The sequence below is a fragment of the Oncorhynchus kisutch genome, linkage group LG13 (assembly GCF_002021735.2).
Source record: "Oncorhynchus kisutch isolate 150728-3 linkage group LG13, Okis_V2, whole genome shotgun sequence".
Lineage (NCBI taxonomy): Eukaryota > Metazoa > Chordata > Actinopteri > Salmoniformes > Salmonidae > Oncorhynchus > Oncorhynchus kisutch.
In genome coordinates, this window is record NC_034186.2 from 34207911 (window position 1) to 34226842 (window position 18932).

The 18932-nt window shown below is 45.9% G+C and overlaps 1 protein-coding gene across 2 annotated transcripts in view; it reads left to right on the forward strand.

The window, feature by feature from the left end:
* colgalt2b (collagen beta(1-O)galactosyltransferase 2b) overlaps window positions 1-18932 on the forward strand; it is a 40046-nt gene that overhangs the window by 20821 nt on the left and 293 nt on the right. The window contains exons 2-13 of one of the 2 annotated variants that reach the window (XM_020498997.2): window positions 4199-4309; window positions 4475-4592; window positions 4798-4932; window positions 5122-5326; window positions 6657-6776; window positions 7683-7706; window positions 7791-7864; window positions 12715-12821; window positions 12976-13108; window positions 13227-13354; window positions 13460-13666; window positions 18266-18932. The exon at window positions 18266-18932 is cut by the window's right edge and continues 293 nt beyond it. In XM_020498997.2, the coding sequence (XP_020354586.1) occupies window positions 4199-4309; window positions 4475-4592; window positions 4798-4932; window positions 5122-5326; window positions 6657-6776; window positions 7683-7706; window positions 7791-7864; window positions 12715-12821; window positions 12976-13108; window positions 13227-13354; window positions 13460-13666; window positions 18266-18545 (1642 nt within the window). In that variant the 3' untranslated portion in view covers window positions 18546-18932. The remainder of the gene's footprint in view (window positions 1-4198; window positions 4310-4474; window positions 4593-4797; window positions 4933-5121; window positions 5327-6656; window positions 6777-7682; window positions 7707-7790; window positions 7865-12714; window positions 12822-12975; window positions 13109-13226; window positions 13355-13459; window positions 13667-18265) is intronic. The other variant, XM_020498998.2, reaches the window with a different exon arrangement.

Below are 18932 nucleotides of genomic sequence, written 5' to 3' on the forward strand. Positions count from 1 at the left end.
ATGTTAGGTCAGCAACTAGTCACAGAAAACCATACAGCCATTTTCCAGCCAAGAAGAGGGCTCACAAAGTCAGACATAGCGTTTAAATTAATCACTAACCTTTGATCTTCATCAGATGGCACTCACAGGACTTCATGTTACACAATAAATGCGTGTTTTTTTCGATGAAGTTAATCTTTGTCCAAAAACCTCATTTGAAATTGGTGTGTTGTGTTCAGAAATGCATTGTCTCAAACAAACATCCAGTGAAAGTGCAGAGAGCCACATCAAATTACAGAAATACTCATTATAAACATTGATAAATGATACAAGTATTAAACATACGAATACAGATAAACTTCTCCTTAGTGCAACCGCTGTGTCAGATTTCAAAAAGGCTTTACAGCGAAAGCACACTTTGCAATTATGTTAGGTCAGCTCCTAGCCACAGAAACCCATACAGCCATTTTCCAACCAAGGAGGGTGTCACAAAAGTCAGAAATAGCATTAAAATTAATCACTTACCTTTGATGATCTTCAATCTGGTGTTAGACAACAAATGTTCATTTTGTTCGATAAAGTTAATCTTTGTCCAAATACCTCCGTTTTGTTCAGAAATCCAAAGGCACAATGCGCGCTCTGAAAACCAAGACGAAAAGTCAAAAAAGTACAATAAGAGAGTAGAAACATGTTAAACCATGTTTAAAATCAATCCTTAGGTTGTTTTTGTCATAAATAATCAATATTTCAACCGGACAAAAGCTTCGTCAATGGAAAAGGTAAACCAAGAAATGCGCACTCCTGATCACGTGCTTGGTTCATGGATGGAAATTTCCACTGTCCTCTCATTGAAAGCGGTGTATCTATATTTTTCAGAGTAAAAGCCTGAAACAATGCCTAAAGACTGGTCACATTTTGAGGAAGCCATAGAGATCGTGAACTGGGTCCTAAGTCTTTGTATGGTGGATAGGCTTTCAATGGAAAAACAGCCTTTCAAAATAATAGTACTTCATGGTTGGATTTTCCTCAGGTTTTCGCCTGCCATGTCAGTCCTGTTATACTCACAGACATTATTTTAACAGTTTTGGAAACTTTTAATTTTGGCACGCTTTTCATCCAAAATTCCGAATGCTGCCTCTACCCTAATGAAGTTCTTAACAGCTTACGCCTACATACCCATTCATGTGCAAACACACACACTCGCTAATTCCATTAGAGCTCTCTTCCCATGTGAATTTCAAACACAGATTCAACCACACAGACCAGGGCACCTATTGGTAGATCAGTAAAAACAAAAAAGCAAACATTGAATATCCCTTTGAGCATGGTGAAGATATTTTTATTACACTTTGGATGGTATATCAATACACCCAGCCACTACAAAGATACAGGCGTCCTTCTTAACTCAGTTGCCGGAGTGGAAGGAAAACGCTCAGGGATTTCAACATGAGGCCAATTGTAACGCTCTGGGCGTACTGGGTGCGAAGTCAGGCGCAGGAACCAGAGAGTACAGGGTAGTGCTTTTAATTGCACACAAGGCGAACATAAGCCTCCCCACGAAACACAGGGTGCACAACAAAACAAATGCCCCAAACACAGGGACTCAAACAGTCTGGAGAAAAGCCCAAGAACGAAAAACACGTCAACCTCAAATGTGCACAGTAGCAACACAAAACAATCCCTCACAAAGAGCAGGCGGGCCTACTTGCTAACACAGCCCGAATAATCAGCCTACACACAAAACAGGTGAAACCAATAAACAGAAAGGGGAAAAGGGATCAGTGGCAGCTAGTAGGCCGGTGACGACGACCGCCGAGTGCCACCTGAACAGGAAGGGGAGCCACCTTCGGTAGGAGTCGTGACACCAATGGAGACATTAAAACAGTTACAGAGTTTAATGGCTGTGATTGGAGAAAACTGAGGATGGATCAACAACATGTAGTTACTCCACAATACTAACAATACTAACCTAATAGACAGAGTGAAAAGAAGGAAGCCTGTACAGAATAAAAATATTCCAAAACATGCATCCTGTTTGCAATAAGGCACTAAAGTAAAAACTGCAACAAATGTGGAAAAGCAATTCACTATATTTCCTGAATACAAAGCATTATGTTTGGGGCACATTTCAACACAACACATCACTGAATACCACTTTTCATATTTTCAATCGTGGTGGCTGCATCATGTTATGGGTATGTTTCTCATCGGCAAGGACTAGGGAGTTTATAGGATAAAAATACATGGATTAGAGCTAAGCACAGGCAAAATCCTAGAGGAAAACATGTTCCACTTTGCTTTCCAACAGACACTGGGAGATAAATTCACATTTCAGCAGGACCATAACCTAAAACACAAGGCCAAAGTCTACACTGGAGTTGCTTACCAAGACGGCATTGAATGTTTCTGAGTGGCCTAGTTACAGTTAAATCAGCTTGAAAATCTATGACAAGACTTGAAAATGACTGTATAGCAATGATTAACAACCAACTTGACAGATCTTGAAGAATTTTTAAAAGTATAATGTGCAAATATTGTACAATCCAGGTGTGCAATGCTCTTAGAGACTTACCCAGAAAGACTCACAACAATAATCACTGCCAAAGGAGATTCTAACGTGTATTGAGTACTTATCTAATCAAGATATAGTAGTGTTTTATTTGTAATAATTTTTGTACAAATATTTAAATTTTTCTAGCGATTTTAATCCCACTTTGTAACAATGTGGAAATGAATAGTTTCTGAAGGCCTTACACAGGCTCAAACATGAACGAACACACACACTGGGACACACATTGTGAAAGGGCTGTTATTAACCCCATGATTGCCCCTGTGGTCCTTCAGGCCTACGTTCTCTCTCCAGCTGGACTGGCGCTGTCTGTCTGGAAATCTGTTAGTGTCTAGCTGTTAATATGAAGTCACAACAAATCTCTCTGCTGAGAGATCTCTCTCTCTCTCTCTCTCTCTCTCGCTCTCTCTCACTCTCTCGCTCTCTCTCACTCTCTCTCTCTTTCTCGCTCTCTGGAGCTGTGTGTGTGTGTGTCACAGATGTCAATATTGTTATCTCTGAACTGGGTGTGTGTAATGAATTGTGTCTACAGTGTTATCTCACGGTGGACAGTGTTAACAGCGGTTTGGTAAAATGTGTGTTTATACACTGCTATCTCTGGTCTGTCTGCACTCCAACATAGTAGGGAATGAGTTTGTCTGGAGAGGTTATGGTCGGGAATATTACAGCAAGCAGTGGAAAACTCCAGTGTGTGTGAGTGTGTGTGCCAGCAGTGGCACTGCGACCTCTACAGATACACTGGCCTCGCTCTCTCTCTCTCTCTATTGACCTTTCCTCTATTGAGCACATACTGTATTAGGTGCAGAGAGAGAGGGAAGCAGGTTAGATTTACTTGATTATGTTGAAGTTGTACTATAGATACCCTCTCAAGGTCATAGGCTATTACTGTGAGGCCACAACTCTGTAGAAGTGGTAGTGTGATAGCATGGGTGAGAAAGACAGGGTGAATGTGTGACTGGATGAGTCTATGACAGAGTTGGGGTAGGTGTGTGTAAGGACAGGCAAACGGTCTGCAGACAGTGGCAGCAGTGTCAGTAAGGAGGGTTGAGGTGTTCCAGCTGCAGTACTGTACTGTACACTCTGGCCTGTTTGTTTGTTGCTCTTTTTACTCTCTGTGGTTTGTACTTACAGCCTTTCCACCTTATAGCTTTCCAAACTGTCTGCCAGACCTGATTTACACAGGACACTGTGTGTGTGTGTGTGTGTTCTGATCCTACACACAGTGTATCAGCTATGTTGCTGTATCATGTCGACACATTACCTTGATGTGTTATGTTGACACTCTCATCATGTTTTTTTTAATACTGCAGTGGGCTAAATCAGGTACAAAGTGTTTCTTGGTGGTCTTAAATAAATCTACTTTCCAACAAACGTATACGCCTCATGGTTATGAGCTTAAAAAAAGAAGACACCTGTATCATGTCAGATATAGAGTTGAAATGTATTCAATTTCGAGTTTGCATCACAATATTACACTTTATATTACACAAGCCTGAAATATAACAAAACTGTTTGACATAGAAACACCACATTTTCTGCAGTTTTTTTAAATAATGAAAAATATTAGGGCTACAGTGAGTTGGTACTGCATTACCTTGTTTGTGCATTACGTTGTGTTAATATAGTGTCCCATAATATGTTGTGTCTCAGGGCAGCGACAGACCACAGTGTGGACAACAGCACAGCCATGCTGAGGGAGTGGCTGAAGCAGGCTCAGGACCAGTACCACTATGTGGAGTGGAGACCTATGGAGGAGCCCAAGTAAGTCTACTTTACCCCCTCCCAGCCAACCTCCCCTCCCCAGACTCAGGGCATCTCACCACACCGGTTCACATTCTTACATTTTATACATCTTTGAAGTTCACTGCTCATCAGTGCATGGTAAAAATGAGACACTGAAAGTAAAGCTCTTTGTCATGTCCTCAGGTCCTATACTGATGAGTGGGGGCCCAAGCACTGGCCTCCGTCCCGCTTCAACCATGTGATGAAACTGAGACAGGCTGCTCTTAAGGCAGCACGGGAACACTGGGCAGATTACATACTGGTGAGACTGAGTTCATAATATACCTATGAGATCACATGTGTTACATTTCAGTGTAACATTAGTTAGCCGCATTATTGTATGTGAATGATGATACCTGCTTTCTGTCTCTGGTTTCATGAGACTGTATACCTGCAATACTAGATGTTTGTTAGATTACATTCTGTGTGTTTATGCGGTATCCTGCTCTGTCTCTCGCCGTATCTAGTTTGCAGACGGTGATAACCTGCTGACCAACCCAAAGATTCTCAACCTGCTCATGGCTGAGAACCTGACTCTGGTAGCTCCCATGCTAGAGTCACGCTCTCTCTACTCTAACTTCTGGTGTGGCATCACCCCACAGGTAAACAGCCTAATAGGGAACACATCATTACTCTCTTTGTCACCTCTTCACCGTGGCAATTAAAGTCATTCCAATTACCATTTGTGACCTCATAGTACTCGGTACCCCTTAGCCCTTCACATTTTAAATTCTCTCTCTGTCTCCTATCTTCATTTTCTCCCTCTCCATTTCTCTCCATCTCTCCCCCAGGGTTACTACAAACGTACCCCTGACTACCAGCCAATCAGGGAATGGAAGCGTCTGGGTTGCTTCGCTGTACCCATGGTGCACTCTACCTTCCTGCTGGACCTGAGGCGTGGTGCCAGCAGGGAGCTGGCCTTCTACCCCCCTCACCCTGACTACAGCTGGGCCTTCGATGACATCATGGTGTTCTCCTTCTCTGCCCGGCAGGCAGGTCAGAGTTCAACACACACCCCCAACCCCAATCGCCCCCCATCCCTTCAACCCCGCCACGTGTGGTCACCATGAGCCTGTCCAGAAACAAAATCCTTGTCCATGTTATTGGATGTTGTAAAACATAGCCCTCACACTATAGCTACCCCACCCACGTACCAAATGTGTAAGCTTACAGTCATATAGCCTGGTTCAGAAACAACCGCTAGTACTATGTCTTGTGCTAAAGGCATGTTTTACAAAATAACCGATCAGGTGTTTAAATGAGGGAAACAAGGCAGGCTGGGTAATTGATGTTGACCAGATGTGTGACTTAATTATTTGACTGAATGTGTGTAATTATACAATAATTTAGCTACACCCGCAAACACGTGTATGTGACCAATAACATTTGATTTGATTTAATTGTTGTGGCTAACGATCGGTAGAGTACCAGCAGAACTATCACACACATAACAGGAATGCACAAACACGTACTAAAACCACAGTAATGTCACACACTTACTCACATCTCACTGTCTCTCTCTCATACGCACGCACACAACTCTCACACACATTGACACACACACGGGCCATGTTCTTTAAGTGTTTCTTCCATTGGTTAGGGCATTAAACAATTCAATACAACCATTGACGTGCTCTAAGCATAGATAATAACCGAGACAATACTAACTGAATCCATCTGAAATGCTACAGGAATATGATGATGACCAGTGACCACAGAATGATACTGATCATGAGTGATTGAACCTGTCAGACATCGAGTTCTTAGTTACCTTTCAGAAGAGGCCCTAATACCCACAAATGGTACATGTTATTGAATGAATATGTAGACATGGTATGTATAGACATGGTATGTATGTACACTAAAGTGCCTAAGTTACACAAAACCATAGGTGTCCAATAGGCCTGCGGAAGCCAAAGTAAACCGAATTGAACTCGCCAAAACCATACAACTACTCCTGTCTACACAAAAACAAATACAATCCTTCAAAACATTACAACAGAGAGCGTGATTCGGCCACAGAGGATCACCAGCCTCTCCCAAAAAATTGCTCCGGATTGCTTCAAATCACAAGGCCAAGACATTGTTGTATATATTCCGTCAGTTGTATATCCTTGTGCTTACTGTATCTTCCTTTAAATACTGTGGTTATATGAGACATTGTGTATGCTTAGCTGTGCGAGTCTGTAGGCTGTCTACCAGCATGTACTTCGCTGATACAATCATTGTAGTGTTTGTGTATAGCAGTGTTTGTTTCTAGATGTCCAGGTGTATGTGTGTATCAGTGTGTTGTTGATGAACTCTGTGTGACTGTGTTTGTTTCCAGATGTGCAGATGTACGTGTGTAACAGAGAGCACTATGGCTTCCTACCGGTTCCTCTGAAGGCCTCGCAGAATGTTGACGACGAGATGGAGAGCTTCACACACACCATCGCTGAGGCCATGAGTAAGCACACACACCTATGACAAACACACACATACCTCTCTAAATAACACAGTCCCCTACAGATGGTCCACTAACACTGACCCAAGCCGTAACCCTGAACTTAAGCCTAACCCTTAAGCAAAAACCTATCCTTAACCCTGATGCTTATCACCGGAATAGCAGTTAATAGTTTAAGCATCTATAGCCCATCACTACTTCTTTCAGTCTCAGGCCTGCTGCAGTGCTTTACTAACTCCAAAGATTATCTATTATATTGACAAGAGAGTCAAGTGACTACTCTAACAATGGAAATACATGTCCTCAAAGATGGCGGGAAGAGGCGAGACCATTCTAGTCTATTAGAGAGCAGATACACTTGTAAACAGCCACAACTCCAATATGAAGTTGTTTTTTCAAGTTGACGTAATGCCACTTGCGTCCATTTATATCAGTGCATTCGTTATAACGACACAGGGCGAGACCCAGATACAGACACAGGAGGCAGATGGTTTGAGTCTCTGATATTTATTGAGCAACAAGGGGCAGGCAAGAGGCAGGTCGAGGACAGACAAGAGTTCATAACCAGGTCAGAGTGCAAACGGTAAAGGGTGGCAGGCAGGCTTGTGGTCAGGGGCAGGCAGAATGGTCAGGCAGGCGGGCTCAGTGTCAGGACAGGCAAGAGGTCAAAACCGGGTGGACTAGGAAGAACAGGAACTCGGAAAACACGCTGGTAAGCTTGACAAGACGAACTGGCAACAGACAAACAGAACATTCATAACCTAACCATCACGAAACATCTATTCAATCAAATAAGCCCCAAGTAGGAAATTAGCAATTGCATTTTTTGTTGAACAAATTTGTCACTAAACCCTCTCGCTTCGCCTCTTCCTCTCTGCTAACTCTAGTTCTCTTTCTTTCCTCCCTCAGCATTTCTCTCTGCTCATGAGAATGGTAAATAAACCAGTTTGACCCTAGAGGACATACTCTCTCTGATCCCACTCTGTTGTATTAACTCTAACTCCTCTGTTTCTACAGTTGATCACAACATAGCACCCTCAGAGTACCTGTACAATCCCGAGATGCCGCAGGACAAGATGGGCTTTGATGAGGTACAGTAAGACACTGGCCCTGACTGTTTAGAGCAGGGGTGGGCAATATACAGACCCGGCCCGCAAGACCATTCAATCTGGCCCGGGGTAGGTTTAAAACCTGTTTGGGATAGGGGGCAGCATTGGGAAGTTTGGATGAAAAGCTTGCCCAGAGTAAACTGCCTTTTACTCAGACCCAGAAGCTAGGATGTGCATGTATTTAGTAGATTTGGATAGAAAACACTCTAAAGTTCCCAAAACTGTTCAAATAAGGTCTATGAGTATAACAGAACTCATATGGCAGGTGAAAACCTGAGAAAAATCCAACCAGGAATTCTGAGGTTTGTAGTTTTCAGGTGAATGCCTATCCAGTGTCTGTGGAGTCAGATTGCACTTCCTAAGGCTTCCAGTAGATGTCAACAGTCTTTAGAAGTTGTTTCAGGCTTCTATTGTGAAAGGGGAGAGAATAAGAGCACTCAGAGTAAGTGACTTAGCTGAAAGCCATGAGTTGTTTAAAGCCATGAGTTGTTTATCGCGTGTGGCCGTGAGCCACACGCCTGGAGAGCTGTGGTTCTTTCTTTTCTATTGTCAACGCTGTTGTCCGGTTGAAATAATAATGAATATTTATGATTAAAAGATCATAAGGATTGATTATAGACATCGTTTGACATGTTTCTACAAACTTTAATGGAACTTTTTTGACTTTTCGTATGGAAGTTGTGCCCACGCTTTGTGCATATGGATTACTGAACTAAACGTGCAAACAAAAGTGAGGTTTTTGGACATAAAGATGAACTTTATCGAACAAAACAAACATTTATTGTGTAACACGGAGTCCCGGGAGTGATGAAGATCAAAGGTAAGTGATTCATTTTAACAAATGTCACCACTCCTTGGCTGGAAAATGTCTAATCACATGGTGTGCTTTCGCCGTAAAGCCTTTTTGAAATCTGACACAGTGGCTGGATTTTACAAGAAGTTTAGCTTTAAAATGGTGTATAATACTTGTATGTTTGAGGAACTCCCTTCCCAGAAAGGTTAAGTATATATAGACACACATTTGTGGGGGAATTATTATTTGGGGTTAAAAAAAGCTTCTTGCAGGGCCGGCTGATAACCCAGGATACACTGGAAGGGAGTCAGCCCGGTGGAGGAGTCTGGCCCACTCCCCCAGCCAGTCCTGGCAGAGACTCCTCAGGAACCTCCCCAGCTCCTGGTTCATCCTCTCCACCTGCCCGTTGGACTGAGGTTGGTACCCAGAAGTGAGGCTGACTGAACCCCAGTTACTCCATAAAAACCCTCCATACCCGTGACGGGAATTGTGGTCCACGGTCAGAGACGATGTCCTCTGGAAGGCCATAGTGCTGGAAGGCCATAGTGCCAGAAGACCTGCTGGAACATTTGCCTCAGCGCCTGGAGAGCTGTAGGGAGACCAGAGCGTGGAATAAACTGGCATGATTTAGAAAATCTATCCACAACCACCAGAATGGTGGTGAAACCATCAGAGGGAAGATCAGTAACAAAGTCAATGGACAGATGAGACTAGGGAAGGAGTTCCCCCGTGGGAGCATGCCAGGGACTTAGTTTGGGCACACACAGAACATTAGTTGACGTAACAAACAACATCCTGCGCCATGGTGGGCCACCAATACATCTCGGAGAGAGATTGAAAAGTAAGGGTGACCTCAGGATGTCCAGCAACGACAGCTGTGTGTGCCCAGGTCAACAGCCGCTCCCTTATCCCCTGTGGGAATGTAGATGTGCCCAGGTCAACAGCCGCTCCCTTATCCCCTGTGGGAATGTAGATGTGCTCAGGAGGATAGGTAGTGGCGGCGGGTTCCCTCTCCAGAGCCTGGCAAATGTCCGTATCTACTTCCCAAACCACAGGGGATTTGATTCAAGAGAGATGGCAGGTCCTCCGCATTCGGGTGCCCAGTCCATGATTTTCATTCTCGACCATGAGATGGTGGGGTTATGGCATTGGAGCCATGGGAGGCCGAGGATGATCTTGTGAACTGGAGCACTAATTGTTAGAAAGGAATACTTTCCTGATGAGTGGACTCCACAGTGAGGGTGAGTGGTATGGTGATGTGTGTAATGGTTCCGGATCATAGTGATCAGTTATCCAGGGCTTGAGCAAGAAACAGATAGGAGAGTGGGTATGAGGTGATGTTGAGAGAGGAGGCAAGGGTCTGGTCAATAAAGTTCCCCACAGCAATGGAATCCACTAGCACTGTAGATTGACACAAGGGTCTGGCAGAAAATGATGCAGATGGGAATACACACAGCTGCCCCAGGAGGTAGAAGATCACATGACCGTCTCTCTACTCTCGTGGATCCCGAGTCCGGACATAACGGACACTGCTGAAGCTGCTGACCTCCTTGACCACAATAGGGACAGAGCCCCAGCTGTTTCCATCTACGTCGTTCAGCCACAGGGAGGCGTGTGACCCCTACTTCCATGGGTTCAGAATCTGATACAGAGTGGTCACTGAGGGAGGGAGGGAGAGAACTGACAAGGGTACCGATGCTCCCAATGTAGGTTGTCCAGACAGATGGCCATCGCAATGAGTACGTCCAAGGAGAGGTTGTTGTCTTGACATGCCAGTTCCGTCTGGACCTCCTCGCGCAGTCCTCCTCTGAATAACGTACAGAGCGCCGGCTCATTCCATCCGTTGGCTGCTGCTACAGTCCGGAAGGTGAGGGCGTACTCTGCAGCGGTCTGGTCATCCTGACATAGTTGGAATAGGCGCTCACTCCCCTCTCTACCCTTCGGTGGATGATCGAAGATGCCTCTGAACAGAGCCATGAACCCTTTATACGAATCCAGCTCCTCCTCTCCTCGACAGCCGTAGCTCACTCCAACGCCCACCCAGTCAGCATACAAATAACCGTGGCATTTTTGGACCTTTCAGTGGTTGGGGTTCCCATCTGTTGCGCAAAATAGAGGGAGCACTAGAATAGGGAGCCACGGCATTTAGATGGGGGTTCCGTCTTATCTATCTGGGAGAGACAGAAGGGCATCGCGGACTGTTACATGGACTGGTGTGTTGGCTCGCTGGGTCGACTGGTGGCAGAGTATCCTCCACTAATTGAAGGCAATGCCTCTCTGGTATGTTTGAGACATTGAAGACTGAAGCACATCTTCCATAGCCTTCCCCAGTTGCACCAGCTGGTCGTGGTGTTGACGAAGTAGGTATCCCTGTTCATCAACCATTTGGGAGATGTCCTGATTTCCTGCTGCTTCCATTTGTTGAGGCAGTATTCTGTATCGTAGACGCTGGTACTCGGGAAGCAAAGTGCAGGTGGTGAGTTTAATAATAAACAGAACATGGCACAATACAAGAAACAAGAGTAGCGTACAGACATGAAACACATAGTCAATACTGCCTGGGGAATGAACCTAAGGGAGTGCCAGATAAAGGGGAGGTAATGAGTGAGGTAATGGAATCCAGGTGTGCCTCATGATGAAGCGCAGGTATGCATAATGATTGTTGCCAGGTGTGCGTAATGATGGTTGCCAGGACCGGTGGTTAGTAAACCAGTGACGTTGAGCGCCGGAGGGGAAGAGTGGGTGTAGACGTGACACCAGGCCACTCTTGAACGTCTGAAGCCAGATAGAAAGTATGTAGAAATGATAATGGAACTACAAGTTTTCAAATAACTGCCCCTTTTTCTGGCCCACAAATTGCTTTTGCAAAACAAATCTGTCAGAAAAAATTCTCTGCATCCCTTCACTTAATTCTGAGATCCCAATGTGGCCCTGGAGCCTAATTTATTGCCCACCCTGGTTTAGAGGAACTATTTATATTGATGTGACATTTATTTCTCACCCTCCCTTTCCTGCTCTTACTTCCTGTTCCTTCATCCATTACCCCCGTGTCTCTCCCCTTTATTCCAACTCTACTTTCCTGCTCTTACTTCCTGTTCCTTCATCCATTACCCCCGTGTCTCTCCCCTTTATTCCAACTCTACTTTCCTGCTCTTACTTCCTGTTCCTTCATCCATTACCCCCGTGTCTCTCCCCTTTATTCCAACTCTACTTTCCTGCTCTTACTTCCTGTTCCTTCATCCATTACCCCCGTGTCTCTCCCCTTTATTCCAACTCTACTTTCCTGCTCTTACTTCCTGTTCCTTCATCCATTACCCCCGTGTCTCTCCCCTTTATTCCAACTCTACTTTCCTGCTCTTACTTCCTGTTCCTTCATCCATTACCCCCGTGTCTCTCCCCTTTATTCCAACTCTACTTTCCTGCTCTTACTTCCTGTTCCTTCATCCATTACCCCCGTGTCTCTCCCCTTTATTCCAACTCTACTTTCCTGCTCTTACTTCCTGTTCCTTCATCCATTACCCCCGTGTCTCTCCCCTTTATTCCAACTCTACTTTCCTGCTCTTACTTCCTGTTCCTTCATCCATTACCCCCGTGTCTCTCCCCTTTATTCCAACTCTACTTTCCTGCTCTTACTTCCTGTTCCTTCATCCATTACCCCCGTGTCTCTCCCCTTTATTCCAACTCTACTTTCCTGCTCTTACTTCCTGTTCCTTCATCCATTACCCCCGTGTCTCTCCCCTTTATTCCAACTCTACTTTCCTGCTCTTACTTCCTGTTCCTTCATCCATTACCCCCGTGTCTCTCCCCTTTATTCCAACTCTACTTTCCTGCTCTTACTTCCTGTTCCTTCATCCATTACCCCCGTGTCTCTCCCCTTTATTCCAACTCTACTTTCCTGCTCTTACTTCCTGTTCCTTCATCCATTACCCCCGTGTCTCTCCCCTTTATTCCAACTCTACTTTCCTACTCTGATTACTCCCCCTCTTCCTCCTGATTGCTCACTCCTTCTCTCCCCCTTCCTTCCCTCCCTTCGTTTCAGATATTCCTGATTAATCTGAAACGTCGTCTGGACAGGAGACAGAGGATGTTGAGCACCATGGCCTCTCTGGGTCTGCAGGCCACCATCACTGACGCAGTGGACGGCAAGTAGGTCTCTCTCTCACACACACGCACACACACACGCACACACACACACAGGACTGCATAGCTGCATGGGACACTATGGTTTAAATGAGTTCTCTGTTCATCGATCACAATCCCTCTCTTTCTCTCTCTCTCACTCTCCTTCTCTCTCTCTCAGGGCTCTGAACTCTTCTCAGCTGCAGGCATTGGGTATAGAGATGATTCCAGGTTATCAGGACCCGTACTCTGGCCGTGTTCTAACCAGAGGAGAGATAGGCTGCTTCCTCAGCCACCACTCCACCTGGGTACAGGTACGCTGAACTAATCATACTGTCCTTACGATAGATGGATGCAGATCCCCTATCCTCTCAGTGGTTGTGTCCTCTTGTGGATTTGTGACCTCAGACCTATTCTCTGTGCTGTTGTCAGATGGCGGAGCGTGGTCTTTCCAAGGTGCTGGTGCTGGAGGATGACGTGCGCTTTGAGCCCAGGTTTAAGAGACGAATGATGACCATCATAGAGGAAGTAGAGAAGGCCCAGCTGGACTGGGATCTCATGTAAGAAATAAATCTACAAGTAGCATTGTTATGATGTGTAATTCTACATTTTGGGCTTCTTTATAATTCATTCCATCTATCGTTCTCTCTCTCTCTCTCCTGCAGCTATGTTGGGCGTAAGCGTATGCAGGTGCACCAACCGGAGCGTTCGGTGGAAGGGGTTAATAACCTGGTGGAGGCTGACTACTCTTATTGGACGCTGGGCTATGCCCTGTCAGCGCAGGGTGCCAGGAAGCTGCTGGCTGCTCAGGCCTTCAGCAAGATGCTACCTGTCGATGAGTTCCTCCCTGTCATGTTCAACAAACACCCCAAGTAAGTGACTGGCTGACTGCACTGACACAGACGGAGACAGATAGGGGGTCAGACAGGGGGACGGACAGACAGGAGAACCGACGGGGACAGACAGAGGGACAGGGAAGTGCATAGAAAGACTGCTAGAGACAGAAAGACAAACAGACTCGTATTGAGATACCATCTGCATGAGGGACAGACTTATTTTAGCATCTACATTTATAACAGCATTTACATTGTATGCAGAGGAGTACAGAAACAAACACGGAGAGGATGCAGACAGACTTACGTTTCGACAGTCAAAGTCAGACAGACAAACACAGAGACTAAAAACAGACTAGACGACCAATCAGAACAAAAATGAAGTGTGCCGCACAGTAATACGTATACATAGGCAAAAATACATGTGTCTACATAGCCTGCTGTTTTAGAGGTACACCAGCATGCCCCCGTCTTCCTATTCTTTCTCCCTCATTCATTCTCTTCAACACCTTTCCCCACGCCATCTCTCTCTTGCCTCCTCCTTTTCTCTTCCTCTCTCTCGCTCTCTATTCATCTGTCTCCCCCTCTCTCTCTCCTGTATGGAGTGGGTCCCTTACCCTCGTAGGACACACAATGGTTCCCTATCTGTTTGCTTCCTCCTGGGGAAATCCTGCCCTACCCCTCTCTCCACCTCTTAGCCCCATCTGTCTCTGACACCCTGTACTCTGCCTCTCCTTGCTCCCCTGCCCCTTTTCTCTCTCACCTCTCTCCTAACCCTCTCTGCCCTTCCCACTCCCCCTCTTTTTCCCTCAGTCTTCCTACACCTCTTTGCATTTTCCCCTCTGTCCTCCCCTCTCTTCCCGTCTCTCTTCCTCTCCCTCTCTCTTTCCCTCACTCTGGCTCTCGGAGGAATGTGGGTCCGGAATGGTTCTTCCTGCTACTGGTGAGAGGGACAGGATTCCCATTGATCCAGAGCTGAGCATGGGGGTGGGGAGAGATGGACAGGGAGAGACTGTGTGTGTGTGTGTGTGTGTGTGTGTGTGTGTGTGTGTGTGTGTGTACTTTTATTTGTCACATGCTTCGTAAACAGGGCCCATCCCAACAATGTAGAGAGAAAAATATATACAAAATAATAACGCATAAATACACAATGAGTAATGAATGATAACTTGGCTATGTACACAAGGTACCAGTACCGATGTGCAGTGGTATGAGGTAATTGAGGTAGCTATGTACTGTACATATAGGTATGGGTAAAGTGATTAGGCAACAGGATCGATAATAAACAGTAGCAGCAGTGTATGTGATGAATAAAAAGGGTCATCACATATGTCAATGCAGATAGTCCGGGTAGCAATTTGGTTAACTTATGTTTTGGGGATAGAAGCTGTTCAGGGTCCTGTTGGTTCCAGACTTGGTGCATCGGTACCGCTTGCCGTGAGGTAGCAGAGAGAACAGTCTGTGTCTTGGGTGGCTGGAGTCTTTGCTAGGGCCTTCCTCTGACACTGCCTGATATAGAGGTCCTGAATGGCAGGGAGTTAGGCCCCAGTGATGTACTGGACCATACGCACTACCCTCTGTAACGCCTTGCGGTCGGATGCCATTGCCATACCAAGTGGTGATGCAGCCAGTCAAGATGCTCTTAATGGTGCAGCTAATTAATCTTTCAGCACTACTGACCTCTCTATAGGGTGTGTGTGTGTGTATCCGTCTGTGTGTCTGTGTATCCGTGTGTGTGCGTGTCTGAGTGTGATTATGAATTACTATGTAAATACAGACCACAGCGTGTGTGTGTGTGAGAGAGAGCACAGGAGAGGGAAAAAAGGAGTGCTATGTAAACACACAGTCAGCAATGTGTGTAGTTGGTAAACGTAGGTTGTGTAATATGTGTGGGAAATTTCAATATGTGAGTATCTGAGAGAGAGAGAGAGCGAGAAAGAGAGCGCTAAGTCTGGAGAGAGTGAATGAGCGTGAAAGTGGGTTAGGGATGCCCTGCAGTTTCTCCTCTCCTCTGCCTGCTCTGTGCTGACGCTGGGAGAATTAAACACTCAGACTAAGTCTCTCTCAGGGTTCACCTCCCTGGGCAGAAATTCAGGCATTAGGTTATACTCTCTTTGAGTGCTGACACTCAAATGGCCACAGGGGGGGCTGACCTCCACCAGCTGACCTCTGGCTGACAGGGCCTGACTGATTGAAGTGGACATGTCACTCCTCTCCCCTCTCTGCACCCCTGCCACTCTCTGACTCACTTAGACGTATTATTATTATTTTAATTTGTTTTAACCTTTATTTAACCAGGTAGGCCAGTTGAGAAAACCTTTATTTAACCAGGTTGGCTAGTTGAGAACACCTTTATTTAACCAGGTTGGCCAGTTGAGAACACCTTTATTTAACCAGGTTGGCCAGTTGAGAACAAGTTCTCATTTACAACTACGACCTGGCCAAGATAAAGCAAAGCTGTACGACACAAACAACAACACAGAGTTACACATGGAATAAACAAACATACAGTCAATAATATAATAGAAAAAAAGTCTATATACAGTATGTGCAAATGAGGTAAGATAAGGGAGGTAAGGCAATAAATAGGCCATAGTGGAAAAATAATTAAAATATACAATTAAACATTGGAGTGATAGATGTGCAGAAGATGAGTGTACAAGTAGAGATACTGGGGTGCAAAGGAGCAAAATAAATAACAGTATGGGGATGAGGTAGTTGGATGGGCTTATTACAGATGGGCTACTGCTGTGTACTGCTGCAGTGATCGGTAAGCTGCTCTGACAGCTGATGCTTAACGTTAGTGAGGGAGATATAAGTCTCCAACTTCAGTGATTTTTGCAATTCGTTCCAGTCATTGGCAGCATAGAACTGGAAGGAAAGGCGGCCAAAGGAGGTGTTGGCTTTGGGGGTGACCAGTGAAATATACCTGCTGGACCACGTGCTACGGGTTGGTGTTGCTATGGTGACCAGTGAGCTGAGACAAGGCGGAGCTATACCTAGCAAAGGCTTATAGATGACCTAGAGCCAGTGGGTTTGGCGACGAATATGAAGTGAGGACCAGCCAACGTGAGCATACAGGTCGCAGTGGTGGTTAGTATATGGGGCTTTGGTGACAAAACAGATGGCACTGTGATAGACTGCATCCAATTTTCTGAGTAGAGTGTTGGAGGCTACTTTGTAAATTACATCGTCGAGGATCGGTAGGATAGTCAGTTTTACGAGGGTGTGTTTGGCAGCAGGAGTGAAGGAGGCTTTGTTGCGAAATAGCAAGTCGATTCTAGATTTAACTTTGGATTGGAGATGCTTAATGTGAGTCTGGAAGGAGAGTTTACAGTCTAGCTAGACACCTAGGTATTTATAGTTGTCCACATATTCTAAGTCAGAACCATCCAGAGTAGTGATGCTAGTCGGGCGGGCGGGTGCGGGCAGCGATCTGTTGAAGAGCATGTATTTCATTTTACTAGCATTTAAGAGCAGTTGGAGGCTACGGAAGGAGTGTTGTATGGTGTTGAAGCTCGTTTGGAGGTTGTTAACACAGTGTCCAAAGAAGGGGCCAGATGTATACAGAATGGTGCCGTCTGTGTAGAGGTGGATCAGAGAATCACGAGCAGCAAGAGCAACATCATTGATGTATACAGAGAAAAGAGTCGGCCCAAGAATTGAACCCTGTGCCACCCCCATAGAGACTGCCAAAGGTCCGGACAACAGGCCCTCCGATTTGACACACTGACCTCTATCTGAGAAGTAGTTAGTGAACCAGGCGAGGCAGTCATTAGAGAAACCAAGGCTGTTGAGTCTGCCGATAAGAATACGGTGATTGACGGTGATTGAGTCAAAAGCCTTGGCCAGGTCGATGAAGACGGCTGCACAGTACTGTCTTTTATCGATGGCGGTTATGATGTCGTTTAGGACCTTGAGTGTGGCTGAGGTGCACCCGTGACCAGCTCGGAAACCAGTTGCTGCGGGGAGTGCAGAGCTGGTGCAGAGCTGTTGGCCCGGGTTTGGGGTAGCCAGGTGGAAAGCATGGCCAGCCGTAGAGAAATACATTTTGAAATTCTCGATAATCGTGGATTTATCAGTGGTGACAGTGTTTCCTAGTCTCAGTGCAGTAGGCAGCTGGGAGGAGGTACTCTTATTCTCCATGGACTTTAGTGTCCCAAAACCTTTTGGAATTAGTGCTGCAGGATGCAAACTTCTGTTTGAAAAAGCTACCCTTTGCTTTCCTGTATGACTGTGTGTATTGGTTCCTGACTTCCCTGAAAAGTTGCATATCACTGGGACAATTCGAAGCTAGTGCAGTATGCCACAGAGTGTTCTTGTGCTGGTCAAGGGCAGTCAGGTCTGGAGTGAACCAAGGGCTATGTCTGTTCTTAGTTCTATATTTTGATGATGAGTGTTTTTTCAAGATACTGGAATAATCCGTCTATCACTCTGTGTCTCTGCCAGCTTCCATGATCAACTTTGACCAGGTGGTGCTGAATTACCATATATAAGCCTCTCCTTCTCTCCCTGTATCATTCTGCATGGTGCACGAAATGCACTTTGATGACAGATTACTATGTCTTCCTCCCTCCTTCTATGTGTGATACTCTCTGTGTCAATGAACCCTCCTGTCTTTCCCCTTCTCTCCGTCAGTTCTGACTTCATGTCTCACTTTGAGCCTCGGGACCTGAAGGCCTTCTCTGTGGAGCCCCTCCTCCTGTACCCCACCCACTACACGGGCGAGCCGGGCTACGTGAGTGACACAGAGACCTCCACCATCTGGGACGACGAGGCCACCGCCACCGACTGGGACCGCCTGCACCAGCACGCCAGGAAGACAGAGCAGCAAGGCCGCATCCACACCGTGGCTCAGAACAGTGTGACGGGAGACTCACCTCCGCCTGCCGCCCGCTCCACACGTGATGAACTCTGAGAAGGAAGAGAGAGAGACATGTAGACGTGCTTTTGCACGGACACACACATGGACATACACACGGACACACAAGGACATACACATTCACACACTCATGCGCATGCACGCACGCACGCATGCATTCTCTCTCTCTCTCTCACACACACACACACACACACACACACCCACCCAACTGGATACACAGTCAACTACTCTGCTCAGTGCGTGTTCTCATTGGCTATCTGCTGTCTACTAGCATATTAGCAGGCTGAGATGTGAATCCCATTGGATGCCTGATGAGGGGTGGAGTGGTCTGTGCACTGAGAAAGTGGGCCCAGGACCTCAGATGTATTTGTTCCCCTTGCGCTCTACAGTCTGACACGCACATGCACACACACACACACACAC